Source organism: Lontra canadensis, unplaced genomic scaffold (assembly GCF_010015895.1).
Source record: "Lontra canadensis isolate GAN:19392208 unplaced genomic scaffold, GSC_riverotter_1.0 scaffold33, whole genome shotgun sequence".
Lineage (NCBI taxonomy): Eukaryota > Metazoa > Chordata > Mammalia > Carnivora > Mustelidae > Lontra > Lontra canadensis.
In genome coordinates, this window is record NW_022631027.1 from 6244840 (window position 1) to 6267442 (window position 22603).

Below are 22603 nucleotides of genomic sequence, written 5' to 3' on the forward strand. Positions count from 1 at the left end.
CTTCACAGACCCCCCTCAGACGATCCATCCATCTACTTAGCAAACTTCTTAAAGAACTAGTTTGCTGTCAGTGATTCCAGTGACTTTTAGTACTCTCTTGCATTCTTATTCTTGCCCACAACGTTTATGAAAATGATTTCTCAAACTATCCAGTAGTGACAGTGTAGTTAACCAAAGAGCAATGAGGCAGTGAACTAAAATGAGTATGAAGAAAATTAAATGGGAGAGAGAGATGATAAGAGACATTACAACTCCAGAATCTACAAGGTTTAGCAATGTGTGTTGGGGGATAGGGAATAACAAATGATTTCAAAATACAGGCACAGTTCATTTGATTATGCTTTACATTGTGCTTTGTGGATAATTACGTTTCTTACACATTTAAGGTTTGTGGCAACCCTACATTGAGCAAGTCTCTCAGCACTCTTTTCTTTTCTTTCTTTTTTTTTTTAAGATGTTATTTATTTATTTGACAGACAGAGATCACAAGTAAGCAGAGAGGCAGGCAGAGAGAGAGGAAGGGAAGCAGGCTCCCTGCTGAGTAGAGGATCCTGGGATCATGACCTGAGCTGAAGGCAGAGGCTTTAACCCACTGAGCCACCCAGGCGCCCCTCAGCTCTATTTTCAAATAACATTTGCTCACTTCGTGTCTCTCTGTCACATTTGGTAATTTTTGCAGTATTTTGAATTTTATTATTATTAATCATCATCAGTGATCACAACTCACTGAAAGCTCGGATGATAGCATTTTTAAATTATTTCTTAATTAAGGTGGTTTAGACATAGTGCTATTGTACATAATAGACTACAGTATAGTGTAAACAAACTTTTGTATGTACTAGGAAACCAAAAAATTCATTTGACTTTATTATGGTACTCATTTTACTGCAATGGTCTGGACTAAATCCACTATATCTCTGCAGTATGCCTATATTAAGACAGATGACTGGGAAAATACTGGTGCCTTTATGGAAATGGGTAGGAGGAACTAATTTTAAGAGATGGTGCATTTGGTTTAATACCTGTTCTACAAGCACCGAGGCTCTTCCTGTTCAGGAATAGGAAAGGTTCAGGCAGATTATCCACTTGGGTGGTTCCTCACTAGGTATTGAAAATGTGGAATTGGACCTGAAGAATGGTAAGGAGTCTGCCCACATCCAGTGCTGAGTCAGACCAGCACCCCAACGTGGACCTTGAGTGCCATTGGGAAGACATTAGTCCCCAGGGGCCATGATTCAGCTTGCTGGAAGGAAACTCCGGAACATCTGTAAGGAGAGGAGTAGGAAGGACCTGAGGAGAAGCAGTAAAGGGGGGCATTGTAGAACCTTTGGAGCCAAGGACTAGAACTGACTTGCAAGACCTCTACCAGCTAGGAGTTTCATGAAGATACTCCTTTGCCAAGATCTTGGTGAATAATCTTTCACCGTATATTTGTGTCTTGGACATTATTTTACTTGTTATCACGATCACGCTCGGCTGGATGATTTTTGTTGAATTTGCATGTTATATCAACACGTTTCTGGAGTTCACTCCTTCAACTCTGAAGTGGAAAGAGAAGTAACCTATTGAGGAGAGCAAGGCACAACTGAGGACCCAGTCGTTGGATAAAGAACTGCAACTAAGAGAACCATGTGGAAGGTATATAGGTATCCCTGAGGAAGGACCCTGGTAGAAATAAGTAAAGATGATCCTGATAGAGTAATGTAGCTCTGAAGCACACCTGACCAGCTTTATAGTTCCTGTGGTTGGTTTTGTATAAAGTAATTACAAATTTTTTTGTCACATTTTACATAAAAAATTAATGTACTTTAAAAAAAAAAATGATAAGGGGGACACCTGGCTGGCTCAGTCAGAAGAGCACATGACTCTTGGTCTTGGGTTTGAGCACCACATTGTGCGGGAAGATTACTAAAATAAGTAAATTTTTTTTAAAATGGTAAGGAAAATGAGAGACCTAGACTCTGGCGTGGGCACTGAAATGGTGAGATGGCAGAGGTAGAGGGTGTTAAATGCCAAGTCAGTATGAGATAGAACCTGTGGAATAGCTGCATCCATGCCAAGGATGCCTTAGCAGTACAGGGAAAGCAGAAAGAGGGAAAGTGGACATTTTTGAACATCAACTATGTGCACCACCTTGCTAGATTCTTTATATGCATTATTTAATTTGATCTTCACAATATAGTAAGGTCAGTAATGGTGTCCCACTTCCCAGAGGAAGAAACAGACTTTGTCCAAGATTACACCTGGGACTTAGACTATATAACTTCAAAATATGTTCACTTTACTTGGCACAGTATACTTCAGAAAGGTATGTATCCAACCAGAATGCTGCCGAGGAATCCAAAGCAGTTATAAGGTTAAAGAAAGAAGTAGTAACTACCTTTCTGAGAACCTGGTATTTATCCTCTATTGAAAAAAGATGAGGTCTGAAAAAAGGCTGTGGCTTCAGCAATTAGGTGGTTGTAGGTGACCTTCAAGAAAGCAGTTTTTTAGGGTGATAGGCATGGAGACCAAATTGCAAGGACTATTGCAATAAACAGTTGTGAAGATACTATACATAGCATATGTTGACCACTCCATATGGTTGGCAGAAGAGGAGAGGGAAGCAATTATAATCCGATATGACATGGTAAATCTTCAGAAGACTTCTCAAGATAGTGGAGGCTTGGGCTTGTTGGTGGCAGGGAGCAAGGAAATGTTAGGTAGAGTACTTGGGAGTACTAAAAAGACACAGGGTAACTGGCAGGATAAGGCCCATGAAGAAACTGGGAATGTCATCAAAGGTAAATTTGCCTATTAATTTTTCTTCTCTAAACCTTGTCACCCACCTCTCTTTCCCACTGTTTCCTCCACATGTTTCTCTCTCCTTGCCTTGAATGTATTATTTGCTAACATTTTGCCTTCTTTACTTAATTTCAAAAGTGAATGAACCAAGCCTTGTATATTTCTCCTTCCAAAAATCCATGTTAGTATTATTGCTTTATTACTTACTCTGATTGATTCTTACCCTGCTCCACTGCAGGTCCTAAGAGAATTAAGTGTAAGGCAGCATTTCTAAGCTTGACCTATATACAGCCACTATTTTTCATTCTGGTGACTAACTTTTTTTCATATTCATGATTTTTACCTTCCCTTCCTTCTCATTTTTCATGACCCACAAATCATTCCTAGGGCCATATGCATGCACTTCATACATACATACACACACGCTTCTACATGAAAATAAGAGGCTACCCTTTCTTCTAGAAATTGCAGTTGGACAATGCATAAACAGTACTAACCCAGGAAAGATGTCTATAGTAAGTGAGGTGAAAACTATTTCCTTACCAAAACATAATCTCCTTCAGCCAAGGGCATTGTCTAGATTACTCTTGTCTCCCTAGTGCCAAACACTCAGTCTGGCACTTAGTAAGTAAAATACTCAGTATTTATAGAATAAATCAGGGGCACCTGGGTGGCTTAGTTAAGCGTCTGCCTTCAGTTCAGGTCATGATCCCAGGGTCCTAGGACCCAGCTCCCACATCGTGCTCCCTGCTCAGCAGGGAGCCTGCTTCTCCCTCTGCCCCTTACCTGCACTCTTTCTCTCTCTCTCTCTCTGTCTCAAATAATTTAAAAAAATCGTTTCTTATAGAATAAATCAAATGAATGGATAGGAACAACTTGGGTAAATTATTGTTGATGTTATGGACTTAAACATAGAATTGGTAGCACAGGTAAAATTGCTTTGCAAAGGAAAAAACAAAAATCATTGCTTACAATAATGAGTGAAAGGAAGGACAGTGACCTTGTGTCTCTGTAATGATTCATATTTTCCAGGGTGGGTATGGTCTGATAAGGGTGTGACTATTTAGCCTAAAAAGGATCGCTACTTTTAACCAAATCTGGCATTGCTTTTTTGCAAATAGATTGTTACAAAATCTTTAATAAAATTAATGAAAAACAGTTAAAGCTAGATGTAAATGTGAGATTGTTTTTTAACTCCTGTAATTATAAAATTAGTGACTATTTAAATTTTTTAAAAGTTTCTTTGATTTAAAAACTTGATTCCAAATACTGTTTTTCTCTTACCTTCCATGGACTTAATCTTTTATCTTCTATGGACTGATAAAATAGAAGAATTGGTTAAAGAGCAATTAATTACCAAGTATATATGGTATTGTGCCAAATATTTTATTTATCTGGTGCATCACAGACAGTATTCTGGAAAATTCTTTAAATGTTTTACATGTTGGTATTTGTTCATTGAATTGGAAGCATTTATCAAATATTAATGGGTCCTAATGGAAAATTTTACTCTAGAGGCAAACTCTTCCTTAACTAGTTTTATGAATGTATTTTATTAACTAGTCTTGCAAAGTTGAATAAAAGTTTTAAGGAGAAAAAATTATTCCCATGTGTTTTGAGCATTTGTTAAATTCAAAATCCTAATTGCCTAGTGTGTTTTTCCTCTATTGTCTTCAAACACTTCCGTTTAGATTGTTTATTATAGAGACTTAACACCTTTTCAGTATTCTTCCTGCCACTGACTTTTCTCATTCTTATGTTCTAGTTAACTGTAAAGTCACATAGTTCTTGGAGGCAAAATTCAAATGCTTCTGTTTTACTCCTTGTCTAAATATTTTTACATAGCTTTAGAGAAGATTTTAGGCCAAAGGGTAAAACAAGGCTTGATATTTTGTTATTGCTGTTTGTTTTGTTCCACTCTCCATTTTAAATGAGGAGTTTGAGAGTTGGCTTTCTGTCGTTTTAGTACAGCCAGAAAAGGTATACTCTTGCCTTAAAGGACAAGACATATTAAAATATACACAAGGCTTAATACTGAAAATTCCAGTGGAGTAATAGTACTTGGGAAACTACTACAAACTGCTTTGTGAACACCTGCAGTTACTGGAAATGAAATCATGTTATAGTAACTGAATTGCCTGTACTATTTCAGAGTTCCATTTATTTACAGATTTTTCTTTCCATTGAGTTTTTCAGCCCCCACATTATGATATTGTTTGTCATATGGAGGTTTTTAATTACAGTGATTGGCCAACCAGCTACAATGCAAAAATGTTTCCTAAGAATAAAACAGTTACCAGGTTATAACTAGTATTCTTACAGTTTCATTGCAGAGAAAAATGTTCATCTGAAAACTGAGATATACACACCTTTCACATGTTCCTAGTTCCCAAAACTATAAAATTAAATGCCACTAATTCTCTGCAACTAAGGTTATACATTAAGATACATGGTTATGCAGTTGACCCTTGAATATCATGGGGGCTGGGACTCTGACCTCCCCCCTACAGTCAAAAATCCACATGTAACTTTTGACTCTCCCTAAACTTTACTAATAGCCTGATGTTGACTGGAAGCCTCACCGATAACATAAACAGATGATTAAACACATCATTTGTATGTTATATGTATATACTGTATATATACTATATTATTAGAATAAGGTAAGTTATCAAGAAAATCATTTGGAAGAAAAATATAGTACTGTACTATATATTTTAAAAAAAAAAAGTAGACCCATGTAGTTTAAACCCATGTTGTTCAGGGGTCAACTGTACATTAAAAGTAGAAGTAAAGGAATGCGTGGGTGGCTCAGTTGGTTAAGTGTCTGCCTTCAGCTTGGGTCATGATCCCAGGGTCCTGGGATCAAGTCCCACGTCAGTCTCCTTATTCAGCAGGAAACCTGCTTCTCCCTCGGCCTGCTGCTCCCCCTGCTTGTGCTCTCTCACACTTGCTCTCTCTGACAAATAACTTTTTTAAATCTTTAAAAATAAATAAATAAAAGGAATTAAGATACATATTCTTTTCCCCAAGGGGGGAAAAATGCACATTTGGAAAAAAGAAAAAGTTCTTATATAATTGGAAGGAATATATAAACTCTTATATCTGAGATTAAGATGAGGAAGTAGAGTCAGCAAATGTAGAATTCTCTGTTGAGAAACTTAATCATAAGAGTAGGAAAGAGACTGAACAGTTTGTTTTGAAAAGACACTTAAGCACATTAAAAGGGTCTGGAGAAGGAGCCAGTAAAGAAAAATAATCTGAAATTGAGAATGAGGTGGAGGGGTAGATATATACCATGGAACAGGGTCCCAGGGGAGCACAATGAAATTGGACCATGGTCACTGGCAGATGGAATAGCTTTAACAGGAGAGAACTATATCATCTGAGACTGAAAGAAAATAAGTGAAGAATAATGTGGCTATAGATAAGTTTGTAAGTAGAAGGGAGAAGGTTTTTTTTTATTTTATTATTTTGAAGAGTTTTATTTATTTGACAGAGCGAGAGAGCACATGCAGGGGGAGCGGTAGAGGGAGAGGGAGAAGCAGGCTCCCTGCCAGGAAGTCCAACATAGGGCTGGATCCCAGGACTCCCAAGATCATGACCTGAGCCAAAGGGAGATGCTTAACCTTCTGAGCCATCCAGCACCCCAAAGGGAGAGATTTTTAAATCATGCCTGACAACTTCAGTTTTCATGAAGTAGGGTATGAGTTGTGTTCTAAGAGTAAAGAGATGGTGGTTGGGTAGAGAGTGAAAATACTGATAACATCATTAAAAGGATCTGGGAAAGGCTTGGGCCAGAGAATATTGACAGGTGACCCTGGGTGCCCCAGAAGAAGCCAAAGATCATGGATTTGTAATGGTAGTGATCTCCCCTCCACCCAGGGCTCTTCAGCCATCCTGCTATATCCCTGTGGAGAAAGCAGGTTGTAACATTGATCTCAGCTTGTAGTTGTCATAAATAAGAAAGCAAAGACAAGGAAGCAAGAGATCCAGAGAGCTGGTGAGAGATTGGTTCAAGAAATCAGCACAAATATAATTGGTAAAGGATCATGGAGTTATCTTAGGAAGGAAATTAGTCATCCCAATCAAACATTTCTTGTGTCTCTCTTCCCAAAGTTGTACCTTTAGCTCTGATATTTCTCTTAGGTTGCAGACAAAACTTTATTTTTTGTTAGACATCTCCATTTGGATATTCCTCAAGCAATTCAAAGTCTCATATCTGAGGTTGAGTTCATCTTTGAAAAGTCCTCTATTTCTTTTGGTGACAGACATCTCCCTCTTCCTAATTACCCAGAATTTAAAGCCGGCTTGTCCTTAATGCTTCTCTTGTCTTTATCCACCCTATCAAGTCAATGCTGAGTCCTGCCTTTGTAACTTCCCTTACCCAGTGGTCTGTCTCCTTTAACAGTGCTGCTAACTTACATGAGGCATTCATTACTTGCCCAGACTGCTACAGTCAGAGCCTTCCCAAACAGTTCTCCTTGCCAGGTGTCTCTTCCTTCAACTAGTACATCCTTCCTCCAGCTTTAACAATAATCTCACTAAAGCTTAATCCTGATTAGGCCAGAAACCTCGTGACGCCCCACTTCCTACTATGTCATGTTGCTTGAAATGGAAGGCTCTCTTAAAGTGGTCCCAACCTGCATCTCCAACTCGGTCTCTTGTTTTCTTACATTGCGTGCACTGTTTACCTCTACAGACATCTTTGTTAGCACTCTGAACTATGTTTAAAATGCCAGTTGCAGGGCACCTTGGTGGCTCAGTTGGTTAAACAACTACCTTTGTCTCAGGTCATGATCCTGGAGTCCCAGGACCGAGTCCCAGGACCAAGTCCCGCGTCAGGCTCCCTGCTCAGCAGGGAGTCTGCTTCTCCCTCTGACCCTCCCCCCTCTTATGCTTTCTCTTGTTCTCTCTCAAATAAATAAATAACATCTTTAAAAAAATAAAATGCCAATTGCCTTTTCATATCTGTCTGTCCTAGCCTTGAAGGCCCAGTTCAAATGTCACTGCCTCCTTAGAAGCGTTCCTTAACCTCTCAGGTAGAAATAATTACTTCCTTGAATAAATTCCTATAGATGAGACTATTCTTTGAGACTCTGCTACCTTCAGTTTTCTTACTTAGCTGTTTATGCAAAGATTTCATTTCCTTTGCTATTTGGTTTCTTTTAACTGTGTAGGTAACAGGTATAACACATAATCAGAACTAAAATTTATTCTGTTGAGAAATTTACAGTACAACACTCATTGTACATTGGAATCACATAGGAAGTTTTTAAAAAATATCAATTCCTGACTCAGAGATTTTCATTCTTTGGTCTGGTGGACATATGTAGTCTTTAAGTTCCACAAGTGATTGTAATTTGTACAGGCAGAATTGAGAACCACTATCCTTAATTCTAGGGCAATTAATAGTGTACCAGAGCTATGCTAAATCAGTTGACTTAGCTATGTCTGCTAGGATTTGCTTGCTTTAAGACAGTTCTTAGCTTTCTTCTAAAGTCTTCATTGGTTAATGGTGTTGGAAGGTGCTTTTTGGCTGTCATAGAGAAAAGATTAATTATGAACAACAGACTTGTCAGTTTTCATTAGCACATTTTATTTTGCATTCATAAATTTCAGAAATTATTTGAAGAACATATACAAGTGGGCCTTTGAAATCATAAGGTATACTCAGTTCTTAAAATGAATCAGACATGTGAACTTGTGTGGTATAAGTGGTTAGAAGTGTGGACTAGTGGGAGTACTTCTGGGTTATTTGCTCATCTCTTACTGACTGTGTGACCTTAAGAAAGTCACATCAGTCACAAAGCCAAACCTTGGAGTTCACACTTACTGCAACTTCACAGAAAGGTTAAAGACCAACAAATTAGTCTCATAAAGGAAAAAAAAAAAATCTTTTGACAAACTTGGAAATCACTGAAGCTTCATATGTTTGACTCAGTGGTTGAGATCCTGCCACAAAGGGAACAACTGGGAAAACAACTGGCATTTCTTCAAGGGAAACGAATTCATTTACTCCCAATTTAGAAAGCCACCTACCAACCCTATTAAAGTATCTGAATTCCTTGTCAGTTGTAAAGCCGTGTTTACCGTCTACATAAAAACAACATCAACAGCAGCTTACGAAAGTGCCACGAGGTAGTTACCTGTGCACATGAGTCAGTCCATGTTGATAGGTGGAAAAAGAAAAGCTCTTCCTCAGGGTGGCTTTTTTGGTTCTTTCCCTGTGCTCAGGTGTATTTTGTTACTTCAGGGATGAAGCCAGGAGCCGCAGATTACACAAATGTTTTTAGAGAATCACTGACAGAGTTGAATATTCTTCTTCATTCTCCCCAGTAAGAAACAGGCAAGGTGGAAAAAGAGTTACGTTGAACATGAAATCCTCACTACTTATATGCTAAGGAGCCCTGAAGTAGATAAGATTCCTTTTCAAAGTTTTTACTAGAAAACTTTTTTTTAAATCAGAGATATGCATTTTTGCAAAATGTCTTGGGTTTGCGTGAGCCCTCAAATTTCTGAAAATAGATGACATTTTGACCCATCGTGTTACATACTGGTCTCTTTTGTTTCAGTTTTGAGTGTGTGTATGTACAGACAGAGGTATTCTGATTGAATCCTTTATCATTTAGCATTTGTTCTTGTAGAGAAGAAGGAGAAATCCCAACTCATTTTTAGAAGATAAAATATGGGTGAAGTAACAATTGTTACTGCAGGAAGGAAGGAGTAACGAGACTTCATTGGTAAGCAAGATGCCTTTGTGATAAAGGTGTCCATTTTTAGCACTGTTCTTAGCCACTGTGACCCTGGATAAATCCCTTACCCTGTCCAAAGCCTCAGATACGTCAGCTGTCAGAAGGAAACTTGGTGGATAGATTGAGACTAAATCCCACTTAAGGAAATTAAGTGGTGGAATAGCCTTATAAAAGAAGACTACGCAGGTAAACCTCAGCTTTTAGAGTCTGCACTTAGCCAGGCCATTATTAGGAAAAATACCTCATCTATCCTAGAAGACTTTTTTTGTTTTGTTTTCTTCGAAGTCCCCCAAGTGTCAGGTATTGTAGTATCTGTTCTGTTTCAACTGCTAAAGTGACAAGCCTAGTGCTGGTGCATGCTGCTTACCTTCTCCTTCCCAGCACTAGCTTCTGAAGGATGAATGAGTGTTTAAGAATTTCTTTAAAGCCCAGCATTATCTTTTAGCAGCCTCTGCATGTTCATCACCTTTATGCACGGTAATCAGCAGAACAGGTTTCCCTACTGCAACAGAACTCTGTGTGAACCCAGTAATTTCTCAAATCTGATAGGTACAGAAAAATGTGTGGCTTTTCACTTCCTGTCCCTTCCTCCAACCCCAAACCAAAGAGAAGCATGCTTTCTGGTGACATTTATTCACATAGATGTTCTCACAGCTCTTTCTTCTCTTGAGGCTGTGTTGACTTTGAGAGTATCAGTCATTGTCATTTTACAACAGCCTTCCATTTTTTATTCTGTAAGTTTGGAAATCAACAATAAGGACTCAGGAAACTCTAAGAGTTGTTGCTTTTCTTCTAGTTTTGAGGGTAAAGTTGAAGGATATCTATGCTACATCATTTCAGGCAAGTGCCTACGTGATCTTCACACATATCACCCAGATTATTCAGGAAAGGGTAATCTGGACTGGACTGATTTCTGGTGTTCCAGAAGCCACAGTATGTATTCTCCAGGAGGAATGAGTACAATGAGCAAAGCAGTAGGGACCACAATAGGGAAGGCCATATAAAAATCCGGCTTCATGACTGACTGATCGCACTGCTGGACGTGTCGTCCGCTTGCTAGCTACACCACGGCTCTAACTCTTTCTATAGCTTTCACAGTTGATGGGGTACAAACTGCACACACACTTACAGGTGACTCCGCAGACGTAAGTGTACAGCTCTGAAACCTTGAATATAATATGGGGGTTTTTTAACTGCCACTTTTTAATTAGAAATCTCTCCTTGTTTCAGCTGTCAAACTGTGAAAGTCCTCTCACTACTGTGCATAATTCCTGTTAACCAGATGTTTGATAGCTCAGTCATAACAAATGGAAGGTACTTGTCCTAACCTGACTGGCATTCTCTCCTTCTGAGGTGAAGCATGTGTGGAGCAGTCTGCTAAATAATAGTCTTATCAATAAGATGCAGTTTGACACTTGGCTTTTTGCTTTTGTTGTCATACCATTTACCATATGGTAAAGAACCAGTTATATAAGGCTGCCTGCCTTTTCAGAGTAGAGATTTGACTCTGCGGAGTTTTAATGAGAAGTTTCCTTTCTTAAGTGTGATTTCTACATTGCAAGGTATTAGGTCGTTTTTTTTCTAATTATAATCTCCAGCATACAGGTTGTAGGAAGCCATATTTGTAGTGTCACCTCTAGAGGTTTTTATTCTTACTTAAAAGTACTTGAAAGAAATAATTGAAACATAAAAGTCTTTTGTTTTTACTCATGGCCAATCACATTTTCTGTTAATTATTTTAAAGGTATTTCCTACATAAAACACATAAATACCAACTGGAGTGTATTACTGTTTATTCAAGTAGAAGTAGTTTTCGGAGCTTTATTTTTTGTTTATTGTGGCTTTCTTTAGTATTCAGTATTACAAGTTTCAGGACTAAAATAGAGGCTTGAGTCCCTTTCAATATGTAATAGAATGGGAGTTCCTTAATGAAAAAGTTAAAGTGCACAGATAAGGAGTTAGAAGAAAGGAGGAGTCTCTGGAGTCAGTTAAACAAAAAAAGGGGGGAGGAGGGTGTTTGATAAGATCCTGAGATAGTACATCAGAGATAACACAGACATGAAAGATTTTATTTTGTGGTATCTTTCTGTGAGGTGGGAAGTATATTATTGTTTTGAAGTAATTAATTAGGACAATATGTATATTTGGGGGCAGTACATTTTAGGAAAAGGAGAACCTAGGAGGGGGTTTAGGAAAGAATACCAATCTGAATAAGGAGCAGTCAGATGGCATTTATGAGGAAAGATTAAAGGACTTGAAATTAACTGAGAACTGTTTTCAAGAATACGAAGGAAAAATTTTAAAAGCCTGCCCCACAAAAAGTTCCATGACAGAGAAAATAAAACTCTGAAAGAGACATTTAGTTTATATAGGAGGAACAATGGCTAGAATTTCAAGTTTGTTATCCATTGCAACATGCTGTACACAGAAGTGTAGAATCTCCCCTCCTTCAAGATCATTGGGGTAGTTATTTGCAATCTTGTGTAAAGGGACCAAATCACTACGCTAAGAAAGGATCGAGTCTGTTTTCTTAGATCATATAAATCTTTTCTTTGTATTTATGTTTTTATTGAAGTTTAGTTGACATACAATGTTAAGTTAGTTTCAGTTGTACAACATAGTGATTCAGCAGCTCTATACGTTATGCTATCCTCACCACAGTTGTAGCTCCCATCTGTTAACCACACTACGCCTATTGCAGCACCGTGAACTTATATTCCCTGGGTTGTACCTCTTATCCCTATGACTGACCTACTTGTATCCCACTTGCCCTCACCCCTCCCCTCTGGCAACCATCAGTTGTTCTCTGTATTTATGGCTCTGTTTCTGCTTTTTTGAGTCTTTGGGTTGTTTTTTTTTTTAAGATTTATTTTTTTATTTGATGCAGAGAGAGCAAGAAGCACAAACAGGGGGAGTGGCAGACAGAGGGACAGGGAGAAGCAGGCTCCCCACAGAGCAGGGAGCCAGATGCAGGGCTCTATCTCAGGACCCTGGGATCATGACCTAAGTCGAAGGCAGATGCTTAACCAGCTGAGCCACCCAGGCACCCCTGTTTCGTGTTTTTGATTCCCAAATATAAGTGAAATCACACAGTACTTGTTTTTCTCTTTTTCTTCTTAGCTCAATATCTTCTAGATCCATCCATGTTGTTGCAGATGTCAAGCTCTCATTTTTTTATGGCCGAGGAATAATCCATGGTGCGTGTGTGTATGTAAATACATACCCAACTTTATTATCTGTCAGTGGACCCTTGGGTTGCTTCCCTGTCTTACCTTAACTATTGTAAATAATGGTGCAGTAAACATACAGGTACATATCTCCTTTTGAAATAGTGTTTTTGTTTTCTTTGGGTAAATATCCAGTAGTGGAATTACTGGATTATGTGGAATTTCTATTTTTTGTTTTTTAAGAACCTCCATACTGTTTTCCCCAGTGGCTGTAACCAACCAATTTACATTCCACCAAACAGTTCATGAGGGTTTCTTTTTCTCCACATCCTCACCAGTGCTTGTTATTTTTGTCTTTTTGATTCTAGCTAATCTGACAGGTGTAAGGTAGTATCTTTTTGTAGTTTAGATTCGTATTTCCTTGATGATTAGTGATGTTGAGCATCTTTTCATCTGCTTGTTGGCCATCTGTAGTTCTTCTTCATAAGGATTTGTCTTTAGGTCCTCTGCCCATTTATAAATCAGATTGTCTGTTTTGTTTTGTTTTGTTTTTGGTGTTGAGTTGTATTAAGTTCTTCATATGTTTTGAATATTAACCCTTTATCAGATGTATCCTTTGCAAATATCTTCTCCCATTCAGTAGATTGCCTTTTAGATTTTTGCATCCATGTTCATCAGACATACTGGCCTGTACATTTCTTTTTATTTAGTGTCTTTGTCTAGTTTTGGTATTAGGGTAAAGCGGGCTTCATAGAATGAATTTGGAAGTTTTCTTTCTTCCTGTTTTTTGGAATCATTTGAAATGAGTACTTACTCTTATTTAAATGTTTGTAGAATTCACCTGTAAAGCTACCTAGTCCTGGACTTTTGTTACTGGGAGATTTCTGATTACTCCATTTAGTTTTGTTACTAGTAATTAGTGTGTTCACATTTCGAATTTCTTCCTGATTCACTTTTTTGGAAGATTGTATATTTCTAGAAAATTATCTATTTCTTCGAGATTGTCTCATTTATTGGCATATAATTTTTCATACCAGCTTCTTAAAATCCTTTGTATTTCCATGTTGTCCATTTTTCTCATTCATTCCTGATTTTACTTGAGTCTTCTTTTTTCTTTTGATGAATCTGGCTGGAGGATTATCAATTTTATTTATTTCTTCAAAGATGCATGTCTTAGTTTCCATTGATTATTTTTTCCTTTTTTTTTTTTTAAGTCTCAATTTCATTTAATCCTGCTCTGATCTTTATTTATTGTCTCCTTCCTTCTACTAATTTTGGACTTCATTTAGTTTTCTTTTCCTAATTCTTTTAGGGCTAAGTTTTGATTGTTTGAGATTTTTCTTGTGTCTTGGTAGGCCTGTATCACTGTAAACTTCCCTCCTAGAACTGCTTTTGTTGCATTCCAAAGACTTTGGACCATTGTGTTTTCATTTCCATTCATCTCCCTGTATTTTTTAATTTCCTCTTTGATTTCTTGGTTGACCTGTTTGTTGTTTAGGAGCCTGTTGTTTATCCTCCCTATGTTTGTGGTCTTTCCAGACTTTTTTTTCTGGTATTTGAGTCCTGGTTTCATAGGATTGTGGTTGGAAAAGATGCTTGATATAACTGAAATCTTTAATTAAACTTATTGAGATTCACTTTATGGCTTAACATATGATCTGTTCTGGAGAGTGTTCTGTGTGCACTTGGAAAGAATGTATATTCTGCTGCTTTGGAATGAAATATTCTAGGTATATCTCTTAAGTCCATCTGGTCTAATGTATCATTCCAAGCCACTGTTTCCTTATTGATTTTCTGTCTAGATGATCTATCCATTGATGTAAGTGTGATGTTAAAGTCCTCTGCTGTTACTGTATTACTGTTATTTTCTCCCTTTATTTCTGTTAATATTTGCTTTATTTAGGTGTTCCTGTGTTGGGTGCATAGACATCTACAATTGTTGTATCCTTTTGTTGGATTGATCCCTTTATCACTATGTAATCCCCTTTGTCTCTTACTACAGTCTTTGTCTTAAAGTCTCTTTTGTATAGGTATTCCTCTCTTGGCTTTTTTTTTTTTTTTTTTTTTGCACTTTCTTTTGCATGGTTATATGTTTTTCCATCCCTTTCAGTCTGTTTGTGTCTTTTGATCAGAGAGAGGTGAGTCTCCTGTAGGCAGCATAATAGACGGGTTTTTTTAATCCAGTCAGTCACCCTGTGTCTTTTGATTGGAGCATTAGAACGTATACATTTAAAGTAAGATAGGTATGGACTTACTACCATTTTGTTAATTGTTTTCTGGTGGTTCTTATAGTTCTTCTCTGTCCATTCCTTTTGCTCTCTTCCCTTGTGATTAATGGCTTTCTTTAGTTTCAGGCTTGGATTCCTTTAATTTTGTGTGTATCTTTAAAAGGATTTGGGTTTGTGGTTACCATGAGGTTCATATATAACATCCTAATATATAGTGGTCTGTATTAACTTGATGGTTGCTTAAGTTCAAACTCACTCTGAAAGCACTGCATTTTTCCTATTCATGTTTTATGTATATGTCATATTTTACATCTTTTTTATTTTCTGAGTCCCTTAATTAGTTAAATATAATTGATTTTACTTTTTAAAAAAAATTATAATTCCAGTGTAGTTAATATACATTGTTATATCAGTTTCAGGTATATAATAATAGCAATTCAGCAATTCCATACATTACTCAATGCTCATCACAGTAAGTGTACTCTTAATCTCCCTCATCTATCTTACCCACGTCCCCTATGGTAACCCTCTCTTTGTTCTTAATAGTTAAGATTTTATTTTTTGGGGTCGTCTCTTTTTCCCCCCCCTTTGTTCATTTTTCTTTATTAAATACTACGTATGAGTGAAATCATACGGTAGTTCTCTTTCTCTGACTGGCTTATTTTGCTTGGCACTAAACTCTAGATCCATCCATGTTGATGTAAATGGCAAGATTTCATTCTTATGGGTGAATAATATTCTACTGTGTGTGTGTACCACATTTTCTTTATCCATTCATCTATAGATGGACACTTGGGATGCTTCCATATCTTGGTTATTGTAAATAATGCTGCAGTAAACATAAGGGTGTATGTATCCCTTCAAATTAGTGTTTTTGTAATCTTTGGGTAAGTACCAGTAGTGCAATTACTGGCTCATAGAGTAGTTCTATTTTTAAGTTTTTGAGGAACCTCCATACTGTTTTCCACAGTGGCTACACCAGTTTGCATTCCCACTAAGAGTACACAAGGGATCCTTTTTCTTCACATCTTCATCAGAACTTGTTTTTTGAGTTTTTTATTTTAGCCATCTGCCAAGTCTGAGATGATATCTCATTGTGGTTATTTGCATTTCCCTGATGAGTGATGTTGAGCATCTTTTCATAGGTCTGTTGGCCATCTAAATGTCTTTTTTAGAGAAATGTCTGCTGATTTTATTACTTTTGTCTTCTAATATTCATACTAGCTTCTTTAGTGATTGACCTATTAATTTTATGTTTACTTATGACGTTTTTTCTTTTCATAATTTCCTAATTATGACTTATCTTTTTTTGCTTAGAGAAGTCTTTTTAACATTTCTTGTAAGGCTGGTTTAGTGGTGGTAAACTCCTTAACTTTTGTCTGGGAGACTCTATAATTCTGAATACCCTTGCTAGTTGGAGTATTATTGGTTATAGGTTTTTCCTTTCAGCCCTTTGACTATATCCTACCACTTCCTTCTGGCTTGCAAAAATTCTACTGAAAAATCAGCTCATAGCTTCATGGGGTTTTCCTTACACGTAACTAGATGCTTTTCTGTTGCTACTTTTAAGATACTTTATCTTTACTCTGACATTTTAATTATCAAGTGGCTTGGTGTAGATATCCTTGGGTTCATCTTGTTGGGGCCTCTCTGTGCCTCCTGGACCTAGATGTCGGTCTCCTTCCCCAAGTTAGGGAAAATTTTTAGCTATTACTTCTTCAAATTTTCTGCCCCCTTCCTTTTTCTGGGACCTCTATCAAGTGAATGTTAGTACACTTGATGTTGTCCTAAGGATCTCTTAACCTATCCTCATTTTAAAAAATCCTTTTGGGATTTTGCTGTTCAGCTTGGATCCTTTTCATTACCCTGTTTTCTACATTGCTGATCCTTTCTTCTGTATCTTCTCATCTACTGTTGATTCCCTTTGTATATTTTTCATTTCAGTTACTTTATTCTTCAACTAGTTGGTTCTTTATACTTTTTGTCTTTCTTGAAGTTCTGAGTTTATCCACTCAAGTCCAGTGAGCATCTTTAGGACTATTACTTTTGAGTTCTTTATTATGTAGATTGCTAGGCTCTCTTTATTTTTCTGAAATTTTGCTTTCTTCTTTTGAAGCCTATTCCTCTATCTCATTTTGTTTAATTTTCTGTGTTTATGTAAATTACACAGAACAGCTATTTCTCTTAGACTTGAGGTAATGACCTTGTGTAGGAATATGTACAGTGTAGACTGTGCCTGTGACTTTAGCTGGCTGGTTGAATCCGTAACAGGTATAGGCTGGGAGTCCTGGTGTGTCCTAGCCATGAAGCATCCTGGTGGGATGGCTGGAGCCAAAGTGGGCAGCAGGGGGTGGAAGTGGGGCATCCTGGCAAGGCGGAAGGAGCTGAAGCATAACCAGGTGGTCCTTGGGTACTGCATCAGGGGGCACTATGCCAGAACAGCTGGAACCAAAGTGGCTTTGGGCTAGGAGTCACAGGGTGCTCCGTGTAGAGTGCACCTTGATGGGACAGCAGGAGCTGTAGCAGGTGTGGGCCCGGGGATCCCAAGGCACTCCATGCAGGGAGTACCCTGACAGGATGGCTGGAGCTAAGACAGATGCCATCCAGGAGGGCTCAGGGCTCTCCGCACTTGGGGCGCCCTGGCAGGTCAGCTGCTGCTGAAGCAGGTTTGGGTTGGGAGGCCCTGGGCCACTCGGTACAGTTGGTGCCCTGGTGAGTCATCTAGAGCTGAAGTGAAACAGGTACGGGCCTAGGATGCTGCATGATGATTAGGCCTGTGTTACTTGGCAAGACAGGTGGAGCTATAGTGGGTGCTGTCCAGGGGTGGTTCATTGTACACTGCACTGGGGCTACCTTAGGGAGACCGCTAGAGCTCTAGCAGGTGTGGGTTGGAGGGCCACCTGTAGGGGCAGCTGGTTTGGGTGGGGTAGGGGGCTTGGCTTACCAGGGAGGTGGCTAGGGTACCCAGACCCTGCTTTTATTTGCTATGAAGGGGAGGAGGGGAACATAAACCATGGCCCTCACCAGCATCTTAGATACTAATGTGTGCAAGCAGCTCCCTGGCCTTTTGGAAGATGCCCTAGGGCTCATTCCATTATCTTCCAGTTGTTCTCTTAATCTACAGCCTTTTTTCCTGTGCAGCAGGGCAGCTGGGGCTAGTGTGGTCTAAGGCACTGAGGCTCACTGAAGCAGCAGGCCAGCTTGGATACCTGTACCCTGCTCCTGTCTGCTGTCAGGGTGGACAGGAAATAGAAACAGTGATGCTGGCCAGTACCTGGGACCCAGGGAGAGGGTCCCTGCCATTTTTCAGCAGCTCCCTGCCATTTTTCAGATGCTCTATAGCTGGTTCCTTTATATTTTAGATGCCTTTTTAAAGTGCATCTTTTTCTTCTGTGCCACAAGGGCTGAGGGGTACTTCTGGTCCCTTGGTACTTATTATCTTCCCCACTGCACTTGGCAAGATTGCGGGGGGGGGGGGTTGATTCCTGTTAACTATGTCTCCATCTCTCCAACCTTTCTCTGCATGGTCCCTCGATTTCTACGTCAATGTGTTCCCTCCTTCTTTTAGGTGTCTATGGACACATAATGAAGTTATGATAGAATAATTTTAGCCTTAAAAGTTTGCTAGAGAAGTATCACTGTTCCTAAAATACTTTATAACCCTGGCACTTGATAGAATGATTCTTAAAAGCTGCTTCTTAATCCTCTCATTTTCTATTCTCATATGGGCATATAGGTTGAGAAATCTAGTTATCACTCTTTACTTCTAATTTGAGGGTTAAATTTTAAAACATACTAATGGAACTTTGAGAGGTAATTGAGACTTTGTTTTCATAAAAGAACCAAATACTAGTCTCTTTGAAAGTCAGGGGGCGCCTCGGTGGCTCAGTGGGTTAAAGCCTCTGCCTTCAGCTCAAGTCATGGTCCCGAGGTCCTGGGATTGAGCCCCACATTGGGCTCTCTGCTCGGCGGGGAGCCTGCTTCCCTCTCTCTCTTCTTGCCCCTCTGCCTACTTGTGATCTCTGTCAAGTAAATAAATAAAATCTTAAAAAAAAAAAAAAGTCAGAAATTGTTTTGGATGTGCCACTGACTTCTTGGTTTTATTTTAGCTTTAGTTATCCAGTCCCCAGTAACTTTGGTCTTATTGCAGGGAAAGAGCGACTATATTTGTGTGAGAAATGCCAGAGTTGACTACTGGGTTCCACCTTCACTGTAGGAAGATGCCTCAGGAAAAACTGGCCACGAATGCCTAAGTTTGCCCAAATGCCCAGATTGGGCTTGGCATTGGAAAGCTTGTGTTATCCTGTTGCCTAATGACCTTTGGAGAATACCTGCAGATAAAGCCCATTAAAATGTCAAAACCTGGTATTGCATTCTCCAACTGTAAAGAAATACAGGAGAGGTGGGGAAGCAATACACTACAGTGGGTTTCCCATGTAGAACTCTGGATTTCACTGGGCTGTTGGAGTCACCTAGTCTCCAGTTCTTGCTAAGATACCTTGAGGGATAGAGAACTTACCACCTCCTCCAAGTCCCAGCTATCTTTAGACAATGTGACAAATATTTGCTTTTACTTCTGCTTTCTATATAAGACGGCTCAGCAAGAAAGCAATTTCTGAAAAAGTAACATCTCCTCTTCCACACTTACTACTGTGGAGTTGCTCCACTCTGATTCCTTGAGTCAGAGGGTTATTTTATTTATATTTGATGTGCCTGGTGGCAGTGACCAGTGTTAAAAAAGTGCCTGGAGGACCTTCGTGGTAAGTATATTTGAGGACTAAAGAATTTTCTCCCCAAAAGCTTTCCAGAAATATAACCTGCAAAGGCTCTGTGAAGCATGCTCTCTGGAGATTATACATAACCTATACTACTTATTATATATAGTTATATATACGGTCTATGGAAAGTAATGGTCTTAATCTTTGATTAGTAAGCATGACTTTTAAAAAGTAAATAATGACATTTCATTGAAAATTACTTTTGAGAATATTATATGCAATCAATTGTGAGGGGTATTTACTGGAAGTGACTTGGGAAAGAAGCTGAGGGTTCTTTAGAAGATTGTATTAAGTGCCTTATAAGATATAATTCATCTTTTTAGTGTTTTAGAAATAAAAATGTTAAACAGGATTACCTTTTAGATGAAACCTTATCATTTTTTTTTCATTCAGGTGATATAAACATTCTCTATGGTTTTAAAGTAGTTCTCACTGCTAAGCTTCTTTCCACAGCTTCTTTTTCCGAAGTGGAAAGACTTCATTTTCATTTCTGAGCACTTGGTAGCTTTTCCTGACATAATGAAGAACATGTTATAGATTCGGGCTTTTAGGTTCCTTTCCAACTTAAGACTATGTTTGATCTTTCATTCTTTTCCTGAGATTTCTTCTCTGCCTTTATTAGTAAACCCTTCTGTCTCTGGGAATTTTGCTAAATCAGAAAGACTTTATCTCTCTGCTGTGACAAAAATCCCTTCTGCTTGTAGAACACAGAAGCCCCTTAGTCCTCCTTATTTCATGGATATGCATTTAATATTTTTGGTCTTTTCAGACTGACCCCAATTCTTGGCATTCAGAAGCATTCTCAGGAAAATATGGTGTTTACACAGTTTATAGAGACTTTGCTTGAAGAATTACATTTAAAGAATGAAGACCTTGAAAACTTAACCAGCATATTTAAAACCAGTTGTTAACCACGGAGTGGTGAGTTGGATTGTGTTTTGTTTTTTCATTTGTTGCCTGTTCGGAATCTTTTCTCATATTCAGAATTTTAAAAAACCAAGCATAGATCTCAAGATGTCCTCAGTTTGCTAAAGAAGAACATACTATCCCTTAGTCCTCAGTTGCCCTATCACTGTGTGTCTGCTCTTGTTACTCTCTGCCCCATCCTTGTTGTTATCACTCCTTATAGTTACTGCACTTAGTTCTGTTTCTGGTGCTCCAGAAAACTCTCTCCTGCCAGCTTCACAGTCGAACCTAGACCATGCTTCATGTGCCATCTTACTGGTTGAAGTAAATTGCTCTTTCTGGGAAGAAACCTCACTACTGCAGCCATCCACTGAGAACATCCTCGCCCAATTCGCTCTTTGAGGAAACCATCCTCAACCCATTTACTACTTCAGTCATCTCCTGAGCAGATAACTAGGTGAATGTCTAAGCCCTACTGTTGAATCCTAACGCTGTTCCCCGGCACACAGCCCTCCCCTCATCTCCCAGCTTCTTGCCTCTTCCACAACTACCAGGGTGTCCCCTTCCTCAGCCTGCCTTCGACATACCTCTCTCCCTTTCCTCCACTTACTTCTCACTTTGCGCTCTCAGGTGCTCAGATAGTTACTGATTTAATGTTATGATTGAAGAAATTCAGCTGAAACTACAAGTGAAGCCCTCCCAGGAACACTTTCCTTTTTTAAACTTTCAATTTCTTAAGTTATACAAACTTGTTATAAAAATTGAACAATACAGAAGTGCATAGGTAATTTAGAAAAGGAAAATCCACCTCTTACTCTGCCTCCAATCCTGTCTACTTTACAGAAACACATTTGATATATATCATTTTATGTTTTGTAAAAACAGAACCAAAACACTCCTCAAGCACATTTTTAAATATAGGAGAAGGATTTTTCAGGGAAGAATTTTGGCAGGGAAAAAAGAACAGCATGTCTTTATTGAACATGCTCAAAAATTGAATATTAGGAGTCAGCACTGTCCTTGCCTCCCTATTCATACTCACTGACTTTTTCATATGACCCTGTTTGCCCATGGACCTTGTAAAACAAAAGCTTTTACTTAGGGAGTGGGCTTAGACTGGCCTGCATAGCCATCAACTTAGAGGCCCTTCTAAGAATATAGCGAAGTTGGAGTTTGTTTTATTGAGCTTCAGATACAGAAAATTGATCTAAAAAAAAAAAAAAAAAAGCCTTAACCAGAGGTCCTTCCAGATCTGCTTTAATAGTACCAAGTAAGAATCATTTTAATTAACATATTTAAAAACTTGTATGTAAACTGATGTTGAAAGCCCTCAAAAGTACTTTTATACCAGTAGATGTTTTAAGTGGACTTAACATTTCCCTCTGTGATCACTTTTTACTTACTGCAGATAAACAATGTAAATCATCAAAGGTAAACCTTTGCCAAACTTTCGTCAATATTATAAGGGATTCTTAATGAATTGAGCCCTCATACATAATTTTCCCTATGAGAAAAAGAGATAGCTGAGAGTAGGTAGATCAGTTTTTTTTTCTCTTTACATGATTTTTGTAAATCATAAGTCCACTTGTATATAAAGACTAATGTCTAATATACTTGCTACTAGTAATTTAATACTGAAAAGTTTATTGATGTTTTCAGTTGCAAATTTTAAAAATCCAGCTTTTCTTATGATTGAATGATAGTCATCTTTTGCTGCTTAACAATTTACTCCAAAGACTTTTTTTTTTTTTTAAATCTCACATTTTCTATGAGTCAGGAATCTGGACGCAGTTTAGCTCTGGGCTTCGGGCTCACAGTCTCATGAGTATGCAGTGAAGCTATCTGATAGGGCTACAATGTCGTCTGAAGGCCCAACTAGAGGAAGATCCCCTTCTAAGGTCACTCTTTTCATTGTTGGCAGGACTTACCTGCTCACAGGCTGGTGCCCTCAGGGCCTCAGTGTCTCACGTGGCTGTCATCCAGGG

General features: G+C 38.5%; 1 protein-coding gene across 2 annotated transcripts in view; it reads left to right on the top strand.

Annotated features, from left to right (window-relative positions):
- Positions 1-22603, top strand: part of RPAP2 (RNA polymerase II associated protein 2) — a 77854-nt gene that overhangs the window by 54208 nt on the left and 1043 nt on the right. Inside the window, exon 12 of one of the 2 annotated variants that reach the window (XM_032867125.1) lies at positions 20482-20633. The exons of the other annotated variant lie outside the window; for it this stretch is intronic. Within the exon in view, the coding sequence (XP_032723016.1) occupies positions 20482-20623 (142 nt within the window). The 3' untranslated portion in view covers positions 20624-20633. The remainder of the gene's footprint in view (positions 1-20481; positions 20634-22603) is intronic. 2 annotated transcript variants of the gene reach the window in all.